General features: G+C 48.3%; 1 protein-coding gene across 3 annotated transcripts in view; it reads left to right on the top strand.

Moving 5' to 3' along the window:
• The window catches only part of SOGA1 (suppressor of glucose, autophagy associated 1), a 72279-nt gene that overhangs the window by 38421 nt on the left and 14886 nt on the right, over positions 1-18972 (top strand). Inside the window, exons 4-12 of one of the 3 annotated variants that reach the window (XM_058685525.1) lie at positions 213-275; positions 954-2135; positions 4387-4527; positions 7807-7932; positions 8899-9129; positions 14611-14715; positions 15647-15814; positions 17332-17553; positions 18808-18879. In XM_058685525.1, coding sequence (XP_058541508.1) covers positions 213-275; positions 954-2135; positions 4387-4527; positions 7807-7932; positions 8899-9129; positions 14611-14715; positions 15647-15814; positions 17332-17553; positions 18808-18879 — 2310 coding nt within the window. Of the gene's footprint in view, positions 1-212; positions 276-953; positions 2136-4386; positions 4528-7806; positions 7933-8898; positions 9130-14610; positions 14716-15646; positions 15815-17331; positions 17584-18807; positions 18880-18972 lie in introns of all 3 variants that reach the window. The other 2 variants (XM_058685524.1, XM_058685526.1) reach the window with 2 other exon arrangements.

The following is an 18972-nucleotide window of genomic DNA, read 5'->3' as shown; positions in this document are numbered from 1 at the left end:
GCCCACTGGGTGGTCTTGAGGGCCCCCCTGGCTTGGTGGTTGGTACTGGTGAAGGCCTGGACATGGCTGGGCTGGGCTGGGCAGGGAGGGGGTCCCTCAGTGGAACCCTAGGCCCCGTGGCTACTCTTTGATGCACATCAACCACATGAAATTTCAGGTTTTTTGTTCTCTCTCTCTTTTTTTTTTTTTTTTTTTTTCCTATTGCTTTCTAGCATTCCTTGAAGAAAAGAGGAACTCGCTCTCTGGGGAAGACAGACAAGAAGCCTTCGGTGCAGGTATTTTCCGGAAGCTCCCACAGCCCCCATCGCAGCCCCTGCAGGCAGGTTTTAATCTGAAGGTCCGAGGCCTAATTCCAAATTGCCGGGGGAGTCCCTAGAGGTGCCCACCCTTCCCCAGCCTCTACCCTGCCCTCCTCTTTATCACTTTCTTAGCTTTGATGCCCATTTCACTTCCCAAAACCATGCCCTGAGCCCATGGTTCTCACACGGGCAGATAGATAAAGTGCTACGTGTAGCATAGGTCAGACATAGAATACACTTAGCCTCTAGTGGTCCTGGATTGTAAGGGTGCCAGGCACTTTTCATGCATTATCTCATTTAATCCGCTCCATGCCTCTGTGTGGAAGGGAGTGTTATTGCCCTATTTTACAGATGAGGAAACTATAGTAGTAATGGTAGTAGTAGTAGTAGCAACCATTGCCTGGCAGGATGCCGCCTACTCCAGGAAGCCCTCCTAGACTCTCCAGGCTGTGTGGTGCTCCATCTTTGCTGCAGTGTCAAGATCTCCTCTACTTCCCCTCTGGACTCCTGCTCCTTGAGAGTCAGGGCCTTGTCTGATTCATTCCCGTGTCCCTGGCACATAGTTGGTGCTCCCCGAAGTGCTGTGGCTGGTACTGAGCCTCACAACACTAACCTTCCTGGGTCATGTCTGTCCCCGTGCCCATCGGGCCCCAGGAGGACAGTGCGGACCTGAAGTGCCAGCTGCACTTTGCAAAGGAGGAGTCAGCCCTCATGTGCAAGAAGCTCACCAAGCTAGCCAAGGAGAACGACAGCATGAAGGAGGAGCTCCTCAAATACCGCTCGCTCTACGGTGATCTGGACAGTGCCCTGTCTGCCGAGGAGCTGGCCGACGCACCCCACTCTCGGGAGACTGAGCTGAAGGTGCACCTGAAGCTGGTGGAGGAGGAAGCCAACCTGCTGAGCCGCCGCATCGTGGAGCTGGAGGTGGAAAACCGAGGCCTGCGGGCGGAGATGGACGACATGAAGGACCACGGCGGCGGCTGCGGAGGCTCGGAGGCACGCCTGGCCTTCTCGGCGCTGGGCGGCGGCGAGTGCGGGGAAAGCCTGGCGGAGCTGCGGCGACACCTGCAGTTTGTGGAGGAGGAGGCGGAGCTGCTCCGACGCTCCTCAGCTGAGCTGGAGGACCAGAACAAGCTGCTGCTGGCCGAGCTGGCCAAGTACCGCTCAGAGCACGAGCTGGATGTGACGCTGTCGGAGGACAGCTGCTCCGTGCTCAGTGAGCCCTCGCAGGAGGAGCTGGCGGCTGCCAAGCTGCAGATCGGTGAGCTCAGCGGCAAGGTCAAGAAGCTACAGTATGAGAACCGGGTGCTGCTCTCCAACCTCCAGCGCTGTGACCTTGCCTCCTGCCAGAGCACACGGCCAATGCTGGAGACGGACGCCGAGGCCGGGGACTCTGCCCAATGTGTGCCCGCTGCTCTTGGCGAGGCCCACGGCCCCCATGCTGCCCGGTTCTGCAGAGCCAGGGAGGCCGAGGTGCTGCCTGGGCTGAGGGAGCAGGCCGCCCTGGTCAGCAAGGCCATCGATGTCCTGGTGGCCGATGCCAATGGCTTCTCGGCTGGCCTCCGCCTGTATCTGGACAACGAGTGCACTGACTTTCGGCTGCACGAGGCCCCCGACAACAGCGAGGGTCCCAGGGACACCAAACTCATCCATGCCATCCTGGTGCGGCTGACCATGCTCCAGCAGGAGCTCAATGCCTTTACCCGGAAGGCGGACACTGTCCTCGGGAGCTCTGCCAAGGAGCAGCCAGAACCCTTCTCGTCGCTGCCTGCCTTGGGTTCCCAGGGGTCCTCCAAGGAGATTCTTTTGGCCAAAGACCTTGGCTCAGACTTCCAGGTAAGATGTCCCAGTCACAAAAAAGATGTCCCTATTATTTTTTTGTTATAAACTGTCTACTGAATCATCTGTAGGACAGAGAGGGACACAAGGCATAAGTGTACAGCTTAATGAATTTCCCCAAGATGAACACACTTGAGTAATCATCACCCAGAACAAGAACTAGAACGTGACCAGCACCCCAGAAGCCCCTCCTCACGTCCCCTTCCAGCCACTATCCCCATTCCCAAGGGAGACCCCTCTCCTCATTCACTTTGTCTGTCTTTGGACTTTATATAAACTGAATCATATAACACATACTCCTTTATGCCTGGCTTCTTTCCTCAGTGTTTTGTTTCTTGTCTCATGTAGTAATAATTTGTTCATTCTCGTTACTGGACACGATCTCATTGAGTGAATATGCCCCAATTCACTTAGTCATTTACCATTGATAGATATAGGGGTTGATTTCGAGTCCCCCCCCTTTTTTTTGCCAGGTTGCCCTTTGTTCTTGTGTTATTTCTTTTGCAATTTTGATTTTAAAACACGTATTAAGAAGCAAGCAAGCAAGCAAACAAACAAACAAAGGATTTTAGAAGTGCCTGGTAAAAAGAGGAAAGCCTCCTCCTTGCTGCCTATAGGTACCACTATTAATGGTCTGGAGCAGTGCTGTCCCAGTCCTGTCCAGGACAGAGGCCACTAGCCACATATGGCTACTTAAATTTAAATTAATAAAAATTTCATGCAGTTGAAAATTCATTTCATTGGTCTCAGTAGCCACATGTCAAGTGCTCAGTAGCTCAAGTGGGACAGACCTAGACCATTTCATTATCAAGGCATGCCCTTTTAAATCTTTGTGCATTCTCTCATATATTTATCTTTCACCCAAATTGTCTTATGTGATACGTACTGTGACCACACAATTGATTTTTCTTATGTAATGTAGCTAGTGGTTCATGTACTTATGATGTTGTATTTACTATTCATATACTTTTTGTGATCAGTGATCAGAGCTGGAGGTGCCCTGGTAAACAAAAACAGACATGATTCCTGCTCCCCAGCTTCTGTCATCTAGTGGGGAAGAAAGATGTTAATCAAAATATCCTGCCAGTGAATGTGACCTAGACTCTGGGGCATGGAAGACCTCAATCTGAGCCGAGATCAGAAGGGTAGATTACTGGGGAAGAGTGTTCTAAGAAGAAGGAACAGCCTGTGTGAAGGCATCATAGCAAGGAGGAGCAGCGTGTGCGCAAGGACAAAGAAAAGGAGAGAGTCTGGGTTACAGGGAGTGTTTTCATCCTGAGAGCAATGGAAGGGGTCTTCCCATGTCTGTACAGAGATTTGGCTCTTTCTTTTTGACGACTACACAGTGTAGTTGTGCCAGAATTTCTTTAATCCATGCCCTGTTGATCTGGCTTGATCTGGCTTTTTTTTTTTTCTTTTTAAATGTTATTTATTATTGAGAGAGAGAGACAGAACACCAGCAGGAGAGGGACAGAGAGAGAGGGAGACACAGAATCCAAAGCAGGCTCCAGGCTCTGAGCTGTCAGCACAGAGTCCGATGCGGGGCTCCAACTCAGAACCACAAGATCATGACCTGAGCCAAAGTTGGACGATTAACCGACTGAGCCACCCAGGCGCCCCTTGATCTGGCTTTTTAAAGCAAGCAGACTCCCCCCTGTCAGGTCTCCCTCTTGGTTCTTCTTGAGGTAGGAATGAGCTAGGACCGCACATATGTTAGGACAGTTGAGGCTGGCTGAGAAAGTTTGTGCACAAGAGGGGCGCCTGGGTGGCTTAGTCGGTTAAGCGTCCAACTTCAGCTCAGCTCATGATCTCACGGTTTGTGAGTTCGAGCCCTGCATCGGGTTCTGTGCTAACAGCTCAGAGGCTGGAGCCTGCTTCAGATTCTGTGTCTCCCTCTCTCTCTGCCCCCTCCCTTGCTCACGGTCTGTTTTTCTCTCTCAAAAATAAATAAACATTAAAAAATTATTTAAAAAAAAAGGTTAGTGCACAAGACAGACATTCGCAGGATCAGTGTTTGCACTAACCACTACCACTTAGCTACTCATTCATCCTTTCGACAGACTCGCTGAGTGGTTGCAGGGCTGGGTCTGGGCTGCAGAGCTGAATCCACTGAGGCCCTCGCCCTCTGGTGGGTGGTCAGAGTCTCTTATTATAGCCCAGGGGCCTGGGGTGGGGGCTGCTTCTGGCACCCCTTGGGCCCCTCCCCATTGTTACCTCTGGTCTCTTCTGCCTGTGCCTCTGGGTGCAGCCTCCTGACTTCAGGGACCTGCCAGAATGGGAGCCCAGGATACGAGAGCCCTTCCGCAGTGGTGACTTGGACTCCAAGCCCGACCCCAGCCGGAGCTTCAGGCCTTACCGAGCTGAAGACAATGATTCCTACGCCTCTGAGGTGGGCCTAGGCCTGATCAAGCAAGGGGGAGGGCAGGAGGAGAGTGGCCGGGGCCTCCCCAAAGCTGAGCAATCCATGGAGAAGCTTAGCTGGTGATGATGTGGGTTTTGAGTATTCCATTTGGTTCTAAGCTTCCAGGCAGCAAGTGCTAAAAGGGAGAGAAGGAAGTTGGGGCCATCCTCTTGGCCCGACAAAAGAAAGCTTATAAACTCCTTTGAAGAAATTGATTTTATTTTCCTATACTAAATTTCACTGGGAATTTAGTAATTTATGTCATTTAGTGAAACCACTCATTTCTTTAGCAGGAAGGCAGCAATCTTTACAGTCAGGCTGACTGGGTTCAAATCGTGGATCTGCTATATACTGGCTGTGAGATTGCAGATAAGTCACTTTACCTCTCCGATCCTCAGTTTTCTTACCTTCAAAATAAAGGTGATCCCTCATAGGGCTGTTGAAAGGATTAAATACGTGAAAAGCCTTAAATCTGGTCCCTATTAGGTGAACAGGAGGAGGAGGAAGAAGATGATACATCTCAGGACCTCAGGGGACCCACCAGTATGGTGGCTTTGTGGCCTTGGGCATGTTCCCATTCTCTGCCTGTATCTTCCCCTTTGTAACATGCAAGGATTAGAGTGGGTGATGGCTGTAGAATTTCTAGGATTCCCTGGTCCTTGAGGAATTCCTGGTAGTTCTGAGCCCCTCTCAAGCCTACTGAGTCTCCCCCAGCGCTTCCTAATGAACCTGAAGCAAGAAAAGTCTTCTGTGGATGGGATGGAGCCTCCTTGAGATTCCTGAGCCATGGAGAACCCTGTGTGTTCCCCAAACTAAGAACCCTTTTCTTGTGAACATTCTTGGGAAGGCAATTTTGTAGTCCCAGGAAGGCCAGTCTGCAACTGCCCAGGGGGAGAAGCTCCCTTGAAGTTGATGGATCAAACTCTCTAAGTGGTTCTCTGAGCTTCCAAGCAGCCATGGCAAAAGGGGAAAAAAACAAAATAAAACATGAGATACTCAGTTTTAATTTTCTGAGGAAAGGAGATAAGCCGACTCACCTGCATGCATTGGATTACAACAATTAGTGGTTGTTTCACTCAACCACTTTTTACTGGGCAGTTATAATTTTCCAGGCACTGTGTTAGGCATTGAGTTCAAGGAGAACACTAGAGACTGCAGGTAGTATCCAGCCCTGCAAGGATCTTCAATATCAAATAGATGTACAAGGTATACCTTGAATCAGAGTGCCTTCCATTGCCAAATTTCCATGTTATTGGCTGGATAATAAATGTTTTTTATTTTACAGAGGGACATCTTGCCATGCCTGGGAATGAGTGACAGATGACATTCCTTTTTTTTTTTTTTTCCCTGCTTAACATGACAGCATAACATTTCCCTCTGTTATGAGAAATACTTAAAATTTTTTTGGGGGTGCCTGGGTAGCCCAGTCAGTTAAGTGTCCAACTTTGGCTGAGGTCATGATCTCATGGTTTGTGGGTTTGAGCTCCATTTAGGCTCAGTGCTGACAGCTTGGAGCCTGGAGCCTGCTTCAGATTCTGTGTCTCCCTTTTTTTTTTTTAATTTATCATTAAAAAAAAAATTTTTTTTAACATTTATTTATTTTTGAGACAGAGAGAGACAGAGCATGAATGGGGGAGGGTCCGAGAGAGGGAGACACAGAATCTGAAACAGGCTCCAGGCTCTGGGTGGTCAGCACAGAGCCCGACGCGGGGCTCGAACTCACGGACCATGAGATCATGACCTGAGCCGAAGTCGGCCGCTTAACCAACCGAGCCACCCAGGCGCCCCTTTTATTTATTATTTTTGAGAAGAGAGAGACAGAGAATGAGTGGGGGAGGGGCAGAGAGAGAGGGAGGCACAGAATCCGAAGCAAGCTTCAGGCTCTGAGCTATCTGAGCTGTCAGCATAGAGCCCGATGTGGAGCTCGAACCCACAAGCCATGAGATCATGACCTGAGCCGAAGTCGGATGTTCAACTGACTGAGCCACCCAGGTGCCCCCTGTGTCTCCCTTTCTGTGCTCCTCCCCCACTAGCACTCTGTCTCTCTCTCAAAAATAAACATTAAAAAAATTAAAAAATATTTTAAATTGATGTATAACATACATACAGAAAAGCATATGTATTGTTTTGTTCTTCGTTTTTTTTTTTTGTTATTTTTTGAAAAGCACATGTATTGTAAGTGGACGGCTCAAATAACTTCCACAGACTGAACACTTCTATGTCATCAGCGAGCAGATTAATAAGTAGAGCATGACCTGTCCCTGAAGCCTCCTTTCTGGTCCCCATCTAGTCCCCATCTAGTCCCAATCCTGACGTCTAACAGAATAGATTAGTTTTGCCTGTTTAGCTACAAATACTTATAAACAGGGGCACCTGGGTGGCTCAGTCGGTTAAGCGTCCGACTTCGGCTCGGGTCGTGATCTCATGGTTGACGAGTTCGAGCCCTGCGTCAGGCTCTGTGCTGACAGCTCAGAGGCTGGAGCCTGCTTCAGATTCTGTGTTTCCCTCTCTCTCTGCCCCTCCCCTGCTCATGCTCTGTCTCTCTCTGTCTCAAAAATAAAGATAGACATTAAAAAAAATTTTTTTAAACAAATACGTATAAACACAATTTCCCCTCAAAATGTAGAGTTTTACTGTCTTTTTCCTAAGATTTTATTACATAGTCATTACAAGCAATGAATAACTATAGCAAAATCCCTAAGCAGCATTGCATAAAGATTTAAGAGAAGTCAGGATCCCAAGATTGTCACTTGGTTAACCGCTGTTCACATTGAGTATGTGTGTCCGTGTCCTTCCTGTTTTTCTGTGGAGGTATATATCTATCTTTTTGACTTTTTATTGAAGTATAACATACTAATGTACCTACAATAAAGGACAGTATCCTTACGTGTACAGTTGATTAGATTTTTACATGTGTATAGACCTATTAACCACACATATTAATCCCCTTATCCGAGTTGTTTCTAAATTTTTGCAATTATAAACAATGAGACAGCGAACATTTTTGTGAATCAGGCTTAGCTTTCTCAGTATATTTTCCTCAAATGCATTTTGAAGAGAGAAATTATCAAGGTGAAATTATAATAATAGCTAGAATGATGTGCACTCTTTTGTTTGATCTTTATGACGGTCTCCTGCAGTAGGGACAGCCATTGTGCCTGATTCGTGCTCAATGGTCAGCTCAGGTCCCGCTTAACTCTCGTTCTCTGACCGCAGCTTCTGTCCCCCTCCTGCTGTCTCCCTCTGTGTCCCTCACCCCTACCCCAGATCAAGGAGCTGCAGCTGGTGTTGGCTGAGGCCCATGACAGCCTCCGGGGCCTGCAAGAGCAGCTCTCCCAGGAGCGGCAGCTACGGAAGGAGGAGGCCGACAACTTCAACCAGAAAATGGTCCAGGTGGGTGGCGTCCAGTGCCCCCGGCCCCCTGCACCAACTCCTCCTTCTCTTCTCTGAACTGAAGGCAGAAACCTTAGGGCTCCACGGGTCTTCAGAAGACAAGGGTATCGGGGAAACCTGAGTCCAGCCCTCGCTGTATTTGATTGAGCTGTACTGGGCTGGAATCCTGGGCTTGTCATTGGTGGCCTGTGTGACCTCAGGCCAATCCTGTCTCCTCTCTGGGCCTCAGTTTCCCAACTATGAAATACTGCCCCCAGCAGAGCCAAAAACCTGTGGCAGAAAGGTCGTAGGTCTGGCTGGTAATTAAGGCAGATAGTCTTGCTAATAGAAAGCTAATAGAAAGCTTAATAGAAATGTATAAGCCCTTACTGTATGTCAGGTCCATGCAATGCTCTTTTCACACATTATGTCCTTTAATCCTTAGGATTTCCCCCATGAGGTGTCCCAATTTTACAGATGAGGAGACTGATGACCAGGGAGCTGCAGTGCGTTCCCAGGGCAAGATTCTAATCCAGGTCTCTGCCCGCTCTCAGTCATGACCTTGCATTCCTTCCTGGGGAGTTGCATATTCTCACTCCCGGCATGCCCTTTGTGTTCCACATGGGTCACCTCTTCCTGCCATCGAGGTTCACCTGCCCGGGTTCCTCATTAAATGTGAAGAGTTCCCATGAAACTTCGGCAGCCAATATGTGCTCATTATGTGATGTCATGGCTTTTATAGTGAGACAGAGTTGGGTTCAAATCTCGCTTCTCACTGATCTGTAACTGTGATTGCTGCTGCTTTTGAGTTTCTCTTCTCTGGGGTTTATCTTAACAGAATGAGCTGATAGTGGTGGAGCCCCTACCAGGGATCACCAACAGGCACCTCCCAAAGTTTGCTCTCTGTCTTTATCTGAGGCCTGGAATGGGATGGGGCAGAGCTGGGAAGACAGCCGTGGGGTGCTCATGCTCTCGCCCCTCTCCCAGCTGAAGGAGGACCAGCAGAGGGCACTCCTGAGACGGGAGTTCGAGCTGCAGAGTCTGAGCCTCCAGCGGAGGCTGGAGCAGAAATTCTGGAGCCAGGAGAAGAACATGCTGGTGCAGGAGTCCCAACAATTCAAGCACAACTTTCTGCTGCTCTTCATGAAGCTCAGGTGGTTCCTCAAGCGTTGGCGGCAGGGCAAGATTTTACCCAGTGAGGGGGATGACTTCCTTGAGGTATGTATGGTTCCCCTGGGACTGGGACTAGAGCAGGGGTAGGATGGGGAAGATAGGTCTAGAGGGACACCCAGCTGGCAATGACACAGCCCTGAGGCTCATCTACAAGCCATCAGCTTTCAGGCTTCCATCTCTGCATTCATTCCCTCATTCAGCATCTGCTTGTTGAGAGCCAGCCCTATACTGGGTCCTGTGGCAGGTGCTGGGGATATTGTGGTGAAGACAGACTTGGTCCTGCCTCACCAGGAGAAAGTCTCTTTGGGGGCTGGTAGATCTCTAACACCTCTTTAATATTTGTCCATTTCCCTTTTTAAGAAACCTCAGAGTCTTTTTTTCTTTCTTTTAATGTTTGTTTATTTTGAGAGAGGAGAGAGAGAAAGAGAGAGAGAGAACACGAGCAGAGGAGGGGCCGAGAGAGAGGGAGAGAGAGAGAGAGAGAGAGAGAGAGAGAGAGAATCCCAAGCAGGCTCCACACTGTTAGCACAGAGCCCAACACGGGGCTCGATCCCACACTGTGAGATCATGACCTGAGCCAAAATCAAGAGTCGGATGCTCAACTGACTGAGCCACCCAGGCACCCCAACAAACCTCACAGTCTTTAGCAGGCAACAAGATCTAGGTAAATTTAATAATCTAGTTTCGCTACTATTGTATTATATGCAAATATAGTATCTACTGCACATATTGTATATATTGCACATATCTTAAGTGTATAGCTGATGAAGTTTTGTTGTATACAGCTGTATAGCCCCTACCCAGATCACACAGAGCACATTTCCAGTGCCCCAAAAGACTCCCTCCTGTTCCAGAACTCTTTTCATTCGGCACAACTGAAATCCTATACATATTAGACAAGCGTTCCCTATAACCCTCTCCCCTGGTCCCTGGTAGCCACCATTCTACTTTCTGTCCCTGTGATTTTATCCACTAAGTATCTCAAGAGGAAGCATGCAGTTTTTGTCTTTTTATGGCTGGCTTAGTTCACTGAGCATAACATCCTCAAGGTTCATCCACACTGTAGCATATTGCAGAATGTCCTTTCTTCTTAAGGCTGAATAATATTCCATTGTACATATGTATAAACCACATTTTGTTCAACTTTATTAAGGTATAATTGACACATAGAAGTTGTATATATATAAGGTGTACAACTTAATGTTTTGATATATGTATATATCATAACATGATCACCTCAGTCAAGCTAACTAACATGCCCATATCACTTCACATAGTTATACTTTCTTTCCTTTCTTCTTTCTTTTTTTTTTTTTATGGTGAGAACACTTAAATGCTCTCTTAGTACAATACAGTACCGTTATACAATACAGTATCGTTAACTGTAGTCATCATGCTGTACATAGATCTCCAGAACTTATTCATCCTGCATAACTGAAACTTTGTACCTTTTTTTAAAATGTTTATTTATTTTTGAGAGAGACAGAGAGATAGAGTATGAGCAGGAGAGGGGCAGAGACAGAGGGAGAGACAGAATCTGAAGCAGGCTCTAGGCTCTGAGCTGTCAGCCCTGAGCTCGATGCAGGGCTGAAATCCACGAACCATGAGATCATGACCTGAGCTGAAGTGGGACACTTAATCAGCTGAGCCACCTAGGCACCCCTGAAACTTTGTACCTTTTGACCAACATCTCCCCATCCACCCACTTCCCTTCCCTTGGCAACTACTATTCTGCTTGCTGCTTGTATGAGTTTGGCTTTTCTTCCATTCCACATTTAAGTGAGATCTTGCAGTATTTATCTTTCTGTATCTGACTTATTTCACTTAGCATAATGTCCACTAGATCCATCCATGTTGTCAAAAATGGCAAAATTTTCCTCTCTTTTATGGCTGAATAATATTCTATTGTGTGTATACACACACACACACACACACACACACACACACACACACACGTTTTCTTTATCCATTCATTTGTGAACACTTATGTTTTTTCTGTATCTTGGCTATTGTGAATAATGCTGCAATGAACCTGAGAGTATAGATTTCTCTTTGAGATCCAGATTTCATTTCCTTTGGATATGTACCCAGAAATGGGATTGTTGGTTCATATGGTAGTTCTGTTTATAATATTTTTAGGAACCACCATGTTGGCTTTTTTTTTTAATGTTTATTTTTGAGAGAGAGAGAGAGAGAGAGAGAGAGAGCGCAAATGGGGGTGGGGGCAGAGAGCGAGGGAGACACAGAATCAGAAGCAGGCTCCAGACTCTGAGCTGTCAGCACAGAGCCTGGTATGGGGCTCAAACTCAGAACTGCGAGATCATGACCTGAGCTGAGGCCAGACACTTAACCAACGGAGCCACCCAGGCATGTCCATATTGACTTATTTTTAACCACCATATTGATTTTATCTGAAGCCCAGTTTTGGCTGCTGAGTTAGATGCTCCCCCACACCCTACAAAATGAATTGGAGGCCACATAGCCTATATTTTAAGTCAATTTGTCTCAGGCAAATCCTCCATATTTGGTAAAAATCTTTCTAGTCATTTCCATGTGCTAGACTAACAAAGAGAAACAGAAACTTACTTTAGAAAAAACATAATAATGTGGGGCGCCTGGGTGGCTCAGTCGGTTGAGTGTCCGATTCTTGGTTTTGGCTCAGGTCATGATCTCACAGTGCATGAGATTGAGCCCCCGCATCAGGCTCTGTATTGATAGCGTAGAGCCTGCTTGGGATTCTCTCTCTCTGCTGTTCCCCCCTGCTTGCACACACATGTTCTCTCTCTCAAAATAAATAAATAAGCATTAAAAAACAAAAAGAGAAATAAAATTTTCAAAAGGTAAGCATAGAAAATGAAATAATTTATGTACCTGTAATTAAGAGAAATACATACATTTACTGATATAGACATAATTAATAAGATATAAACATAACTAGGGGAGCTAGGGGTGGCTCTGTCAGTTAAGCGTCCAACTTCGGCTCAGGTCATGATCTCGCGGCTCGTGAGTTCAAGCCCCACATCTGACTCTGTGCTGATAGCACAGAACCCGGAGCCCACTTCGAGTTCTGTGTCTCCTTCTCTCTCTGCCCCTCCCCCACTCACTCTGTCTCTCTTTCTCTCTCTCTCTCTCTCAAAAATAAATAAACATTATAAAAAATTTTTTAAAAAGTACAAACATAACTACATACATTGTAAAAATATATACACACGTATAAATATTATATGAAGTGCATGTGTAGAAATATGTATAAACATATGCATATAACTATGTAAATAATAAACTTGATATACATTCATACTCTCAAAGAATATATATGTCCATTCTGTATAATGCAGAATTATACATGTGAATGATAAAAACCCACAGGTATTGAGTATGGTGTTCTGGGTACTGTGTTAAGTACTTTAGGTGGATTATTGCATTTCATCCTTACAAATATGCTATGATACAGAGATAATTATCATTAGATAAAGATCGTTGATTCCTTGCCTCAATTCTGAACTCCAGAAGCTCTGAGAGCTATGTTTTATTGTATCGAACTCAGTGGGAAAAGATGGGCCTGACATTCATTTGGCAGCAAAACCTTTATTTATCCAATTTCATGGTAATATTCATATGTTTATAGAGGCAACATCAGTGTGCTTGAGCATAGAGTGTTACACCAGACCCTGCTGGGGCAGTTCATTTGTATAATATACAGTGTAGGTACCACATTCTCTTTCTAAATCCCCTTTCATTCTGAATTCCAAGCACACCCAGCCCCAAGGATTTTAGAGAAAGAATCGTGCACCTGTGTATACAGACAACCGAAGTCTGTATGTTTAGATACTCGTGACCAGCGACAGAATAAGGTGTTTGTTCAGGCAGGCCCTGCTCCCCCTCACATACTTGCAAGCCTCAGTGCCTGTCCTGACACTAGAAACCCTTCTTCATTTGGTTTCTAGGACATCACACTCTCTTGGGTTTCCTTCCACCTCACTCACTGGTTGTTCCTTCTCCATCTCCTTGGCTGGACCCTTCTTTTCTCCCTGACCTCTCTTAATGTCAGAGTCTCTAAGGCTCCGCCCTTGGGTCGCATCTCTCCCTTACCTACACTTACTCCCTTGGGGAGCTTACCCAGGCACATGGCTTAAATGGCCTTTCTTGCACATTGTGAATCTATCCAGAATCTATTTATTTAGAGTCTGACCCAACCACTCTACCCTCCCTCCCATCCCTCCCAGCTGAGCCACCGTCACTTCTTGCCTGGATTGTCACTGCAGCCTCCTACCTGGTTTCCCTGCTTCTGCCCTTGCAGTCTTCCACCAAGTATCTTGCATTTAGAAGGATACGAGCTGAGCATCTTGTATTCAGGTGGCATATATTCCATGCGGATGGCATCCACTGCAGTTTTGTGATATGGGGTTCTGTTGCTGCAGTGATCTCATGAAACTGAAAGTCAGGTTGGCATCACTGCTCAGCTCACAGTCCTCCCCTGGCTCCCATTTTACCCAGAGCAGAAGCCAAAGTCCCTACAAGTCCCTGGCCTGGTCAGCCAGCCTTGTTCCCTGTACCTCTCTCACTTCCTCCCTGCCTCTCTTGCTTCCCTCAAACAAATGTGTTCCCACCTCAGGGCCTTTACGTTTGCTGTGCCCTTTCCCTAGAATTCCTAACCTGCAGGTGTTCACGTGGCTTATTCTTTTACCTCCTTCGGGGCGTTGCCCAAATATCCACATCTCTCTAAGGCCCTCCTTGACCACCCACACGCACCACATCCCAAATCCTCTGCTTGTTCTCTTTCTCCATGGCATATCTCCATGTGACATTCCAAATATTTAATGACATTCATACATTTCACTTATTTGTTTGATTTCCTGCTACTGGAAATGAAAGGGCTTTTGTCTGTCTTGCTCACTGATATATTCCCAGCTCTGAACAAAGGGCCTGGCGCATGATAGGTATTCAATAAATATTTGTCGAATCAGTGAGTGAATACATGAATGAATGATGGGTGAGCACCCCAGTCAGAAGCTGGCTTCCTTCTGCGTCATTCCCATCCTGAACCTAGTACCCTGGTCTCCTTGCTGGCTCTGGACTTCTGCCCCAAATCCATCCACAGCAAACCAGGATGGCTCCCTCTGTCCACCCAAACCTTTGGTTGCCTTTATCTATAATTGTGGGGGTGCCCATGGTCCTTTTATTGCACCCACAGGGCCTACCTTGACCCAGCCTGACAACATGGTTAATTCTGAGTAGCTCTCAGAGATGCCTCACGGCCCCTGAGCCAGAAGAAGTGGTAGAGAAGGCCACAATGGCCTACATTTCCAGCTGTGTGCTCTTAGGCCTAGGTGGTGAGCAATAGCCAAAGTTAAAATTTGGGAAATCGGTGTTGAACTAGAGTAGTTCATCCTGAACCATAAACCCCCCTTCTTTCTTCCTACCTGACTGTGTAAGACCCTTTCTATCTGGGCCACTAGCCTGAATCCCTTCCCCCGACGGTGAGACTCCCAAGCATGATATCCTTCTACCCTCCGTTGAATGTAGGTAAATAGCATGAAGGAGCTGTACCTGCTAATGGAGGAAGAAGAATTAAATGCCCAGCATTCAGATAACAAGACCTGTACGGGGGACAGCTGGACCCAAAACACGGTGCGTTCCCAGCCTGTTCCCAGTCCTGTCCTGCCCATGGTTCGTCTATTTAGCGATCACTTCCTGCCACCTTCTCTGACCTGTCTTGCATGTGGTACTAAAGCTGCAGAGGATTATTGCCTGTTTACTGGCCCCAGATGCTTAGTGCTATAGGGTTCATGAGTCATCCAGGGTAGTGACAGATGAGGGACTGTGTGGTCACATGTAAGAGAGCAGTTAATTCTGTGTGGATCACAGAGAAGGGGTAATAGGTGGTGGGTTTTGAAGGATGAATGGGAGCTTGCATAATAGAGAAGGGAAAAGGCCCTTTTGGACTGAGAGAATTGTATGTGCAAAGGTGTGGCAGGGTATTCTGGGATTGGCTGAGGCTCGGGATATACATAGTGAAGGTAAGGACATCAAGTTGGGGGGTCGTGTGAAGAGAGGCCTTGTGGTCTGGAGTCAGGAACCGTCAAATCAAGCCATGGGGCAGAGAGAGCTCCCAGGTTCATACACAGTGAGCGTGGGTAGGTGGGAAACAGGTCATTGGCCAAGGAGAGAAGATTGGGACTGAGTCAGGCAGTCAGGAGGCTGCGTAGTTCGTATTTCCCATCTGGCCCATGATGGGTTAGAGAAGCAGATCTTGGGCAAGGAGAAAGACTCAGGGCCTAGACTCTACAGAAGCTCAAAGAAGCCAAGGCCCACCTCACATTTAGGCTGAACAATAATTTCTGTAGCCTCCGGGGTTTTTGTTTATGTGAGGCTGGGGAACATGTCAGGCCATGGCTGGGCTTGTCATGCCCGTTTTATGGGTGAGATGACCTAGGGAGGTCATGCGGTTTGCTCGAGACCAGGTAGAGTCCTGGGCTGGACTCTAGGTGAGTGCTCCCAGCCCAGGCTCCCCTTCCCATGCCTTCGAAGCTCCTGACCCAGGCCTTGCCCCCATCTGCAGCCCAATGAGTATATCAAGACACTGGCTGACATGAAGGTGACACTGAAGGAGCTGTGCTGGCTACTTCGGGATGAACGCCGTGGTCTGACTGAACTTCAGCAACAGTTTGCCAAGGCCAAGGCCACCTGGGAGACAGAGCGGGCAGAGTTGAAGAGCCATACTGCCCAGGTGAGTCCCCCACCTGTCAGAGACATTTCCCCCTTTGTTCCTCCCTCATCTAAACCCTCACAGCTGTCAGATCTGGGAGCATAGGAACCCCTTCACCTCCTCTCGTGGCCCAGGGATGGCAAGATCATGACTGGAATCATACAGCAAGGGTACCAGAAACAATGGAGCCTTGGAGTCATTGGGCCAGGGAAGGAATGTGAAGGACTGACACATGGGCTCGGGACATCATAGGCACCTCTGTTGCACCATGGGTTCACAAGTGAGGCCAGATGCTTAAATGCCTGTCTGCATCTGGTGACGGCCTTCACACATGGCTGGGCTTCTCCCTGATGTATTCATTCACTCCCACCTCTCTTCATAAGAATGCCCTTAATCCTTTGCTACCTGGCTTTGTTTTGCTTCCTCCCCACAAACTGGGGGACTCCCCTCCCCACAGCCCAGGGAGATCAAAGGAGCCTTAACCAGGAGCCCTGGAGCTGTGGTCTCTGTTGTGTGCCCGGAGGCAAGTTGTTGCCCTCCTGCGGTCTGAAAAGTGAGAGGGTGGGTTTCCTCCCACTCAGAGAGATTGTCGTGACCACCACCACCACCACCACCCCCACCTGTCATGACTCTTCAGGTCCCAGCTTCCCCAAGCCTGTCCCTGCTGCAGGCTGCCTTCCTGGGCATCGTGGGCCCCTTGGGGGTGTGCACACTGATGATCTCTGCTGGACAAGTAATGAAACAAACACAGAGGGGTTAAATTTCTTTCCCAAGATCATCCAGCTAATATGCAGCAGACCTGACCTTTCTCCCAATTCTCTGTTCCTCCTGCCTTCTCATTACCATGACCCCAACCTTCTTCCCAGGGTTCACACACTTCTGGCTTCCCAGTGCCACCCTTCTTTCCTCCTAACCCTCCCTGCAGAGCTCACAGCTCCTGCCCTGTCTGCACATTTCACTGTTCCTGCTGACCCCCCACAACCCAGCCATTCCAAGTGCCCCTGCACACTGGGAAGTGGACCGGCCCCTATGGGGGTTAACATATGAGACCACAGCCTGGGGGACTTGGGGTACACTGATGCTTGAGGCTGCATATTTACCTCCTGCCACCCTGAGTCTTGGTGCCACGAAAGCCATCACTCTGGGCTGATTGCTGCACACATTCATTTTGTGATCCTGGGTGCGTGTCCCGCACTCACCATAAACCCAGACCAGTTGTGAGAGTTGATGAAGTATGAGAAGCAATAACCAGGAACCTCTGCTGTTTTGTAGCTATGTGACCTGGGCCAGATAACCTCTTCGAACCTCTTTCTCCTCTCTATAATATCAAAAAAGGTAGTTGTCTTGTTGAGACGTCATGAGGATACTGAGACAACGCTTGGGAAGCACAGAGCTTGGCATGGAAAGAGCTCCCTGCAAGCCTTGACCGTGAGGAGGGCTTAGTTCTGAGTAGGTGGTCAGCAGGCGAGGGGTCTTCAGGGCAGAGAGGCAGGGCCTTCTGGTGCCAGACACCCAGTTTGCTCTTCCTTCTGCTGCAGATGGAGCTGAAGGCTGGCAAGGGGGCTGGGGAGCGGGCAGGGCCCGACTGGAAGGCAGCCCTACAGAGGGAGCGCGAGGAGCAGCAGCACCTGCTGGCGGAGTCCTACAGCGCTGTCATGGAGCTGACGAGGCAGCTGCAGATCAGCGAGCGCAACTGGAGCCAGGAGAAGCTGCAGCTGGTGGAGCGGCTTCAGGGTGAGAAGCAGCAGGTGGAGCAGCAGGTAAAGGAGCTGCAGAACCGCCTGAGCCAGGTGAGGCCTGTCCCAGCCCGAGCTGGCTCCAGCCACCGCGGGGACCCGCTGTGGGAAAAGTCCGGGGCTAGGATCTCCTTCGGTTATAGCTGGATCCAGGTGCTCAGAGAATGCAGCGGGCGCTAGGTCTATCCGTCTGACAGTCTCTCAGGCTTGCTTTCCTCTGTGCTTTATTCCTAAGCAAGCTGTCATCGAATATGGTTACTGTTAGTTGTGTACTCATCTCTTTACAGCTTACCACCGGCAATAGAGAGTTTTCCTCTTCCATAAGGCTGATTGGCCAGTTGTAAGTCATGTGCCTACCCCTAGAGCCCTCCGAATTTGAGAAAGTTAGAGTCCTCTGACCAAAAGAGGGGGATGGGAAAAACCATCATTGGCCATTACGCCCCAGTACGGTGCACATCATGCGCCCAGCTGCCACCTACCAGGCTGCTATGCGCCATTCTTTATTTTGACTTTTTCCTTTGTTTTACTTTTTATTTTAATTACATACATCAGGACATCATCTTTATATAAGACCCAAATATTGCAAAATCATACGCCAACCCACTTCTTCCCTTTCTTGCTACTTAAATTTATGTTCACAGAGATCTTTTTTAAAAAAATCTTTATTTATTTATTTTAAATGTCTCTTTATTTTGCGGGGAGGTGAGGGGCAGAGGGAGAGAGAGAGAGAGAGAGAGAGAGAGAGAGAGAGAGAGAGAGAGAATCCCAAGCAGGCTGCATGCTGACAGTGGGGCTTGATCCCATGACCAAGATCTTTTTTCTTTCTTGAATCAGTGATGGAATCATAAGATACGTATGTTTATATTTGTTTGCCTCTTTCATAAAGAGCTGTTCACAGCAGAGTGTAGAGGTCAGTCTACTCATTCCATCTACCTGCTGCTTAGCATGCCCAGTATGGAGCCCCCACTCTGACGTCATCCAGCTGGTGCTTAGCTAACCTAGCTGGTCCAGGAATTGCAGCATGAATTAGCGTAGCAGTGACAGCGGTTACCGTATAGAATGATGGGCTCTCTAAGGATGCCTGTAAATGGCTGCTCTCGTGGCCATTTTCCAAATCCACCTTTTGGTGGCGCGGAGCCGCTGCCCACTGGGAAGATGTCTCCTAGCCCATGACTGGGTCCTCCGGGCTAAAGCAGAGCCTGCAGAGTGGCCTGCACAGAGCTAGGGCCCGCTCACCAGCTTTACCCACCACTGACCACCCTCTTTACCCTTGCCCAGCTACAGAAGGCTGCTGACCCCTGGGTCCTGAAGCACTCAGACCTGGAGAAGCAGGACAACAGCTGGAAAGAGGTGAGGGGGTAGCAGGCCATCCATGTTCTCTTGGCTCCTGGCTCCACTGCGAAGCCCCTCACATGTGGGAGAGAGGTGACAGGGACGATGCTA

This window comes from Neofelis nebulosa, chromosome 9 (genome assembly GCF_028018385.1).
Source record: "Neofelis nebulosa isolate mNeoNeb1 chromosome 9, mNeoNeb1.pri, whole genome shotgun sequence".
NCBI lineage: Eukaryota > Metazoa > Chordata > Mammalia > Carnivora > Felidae > Neofelis > Neofelis nebulosa.
This window is presented reverse-complemented; position numbering and strand designations above follow the sequence as displayed.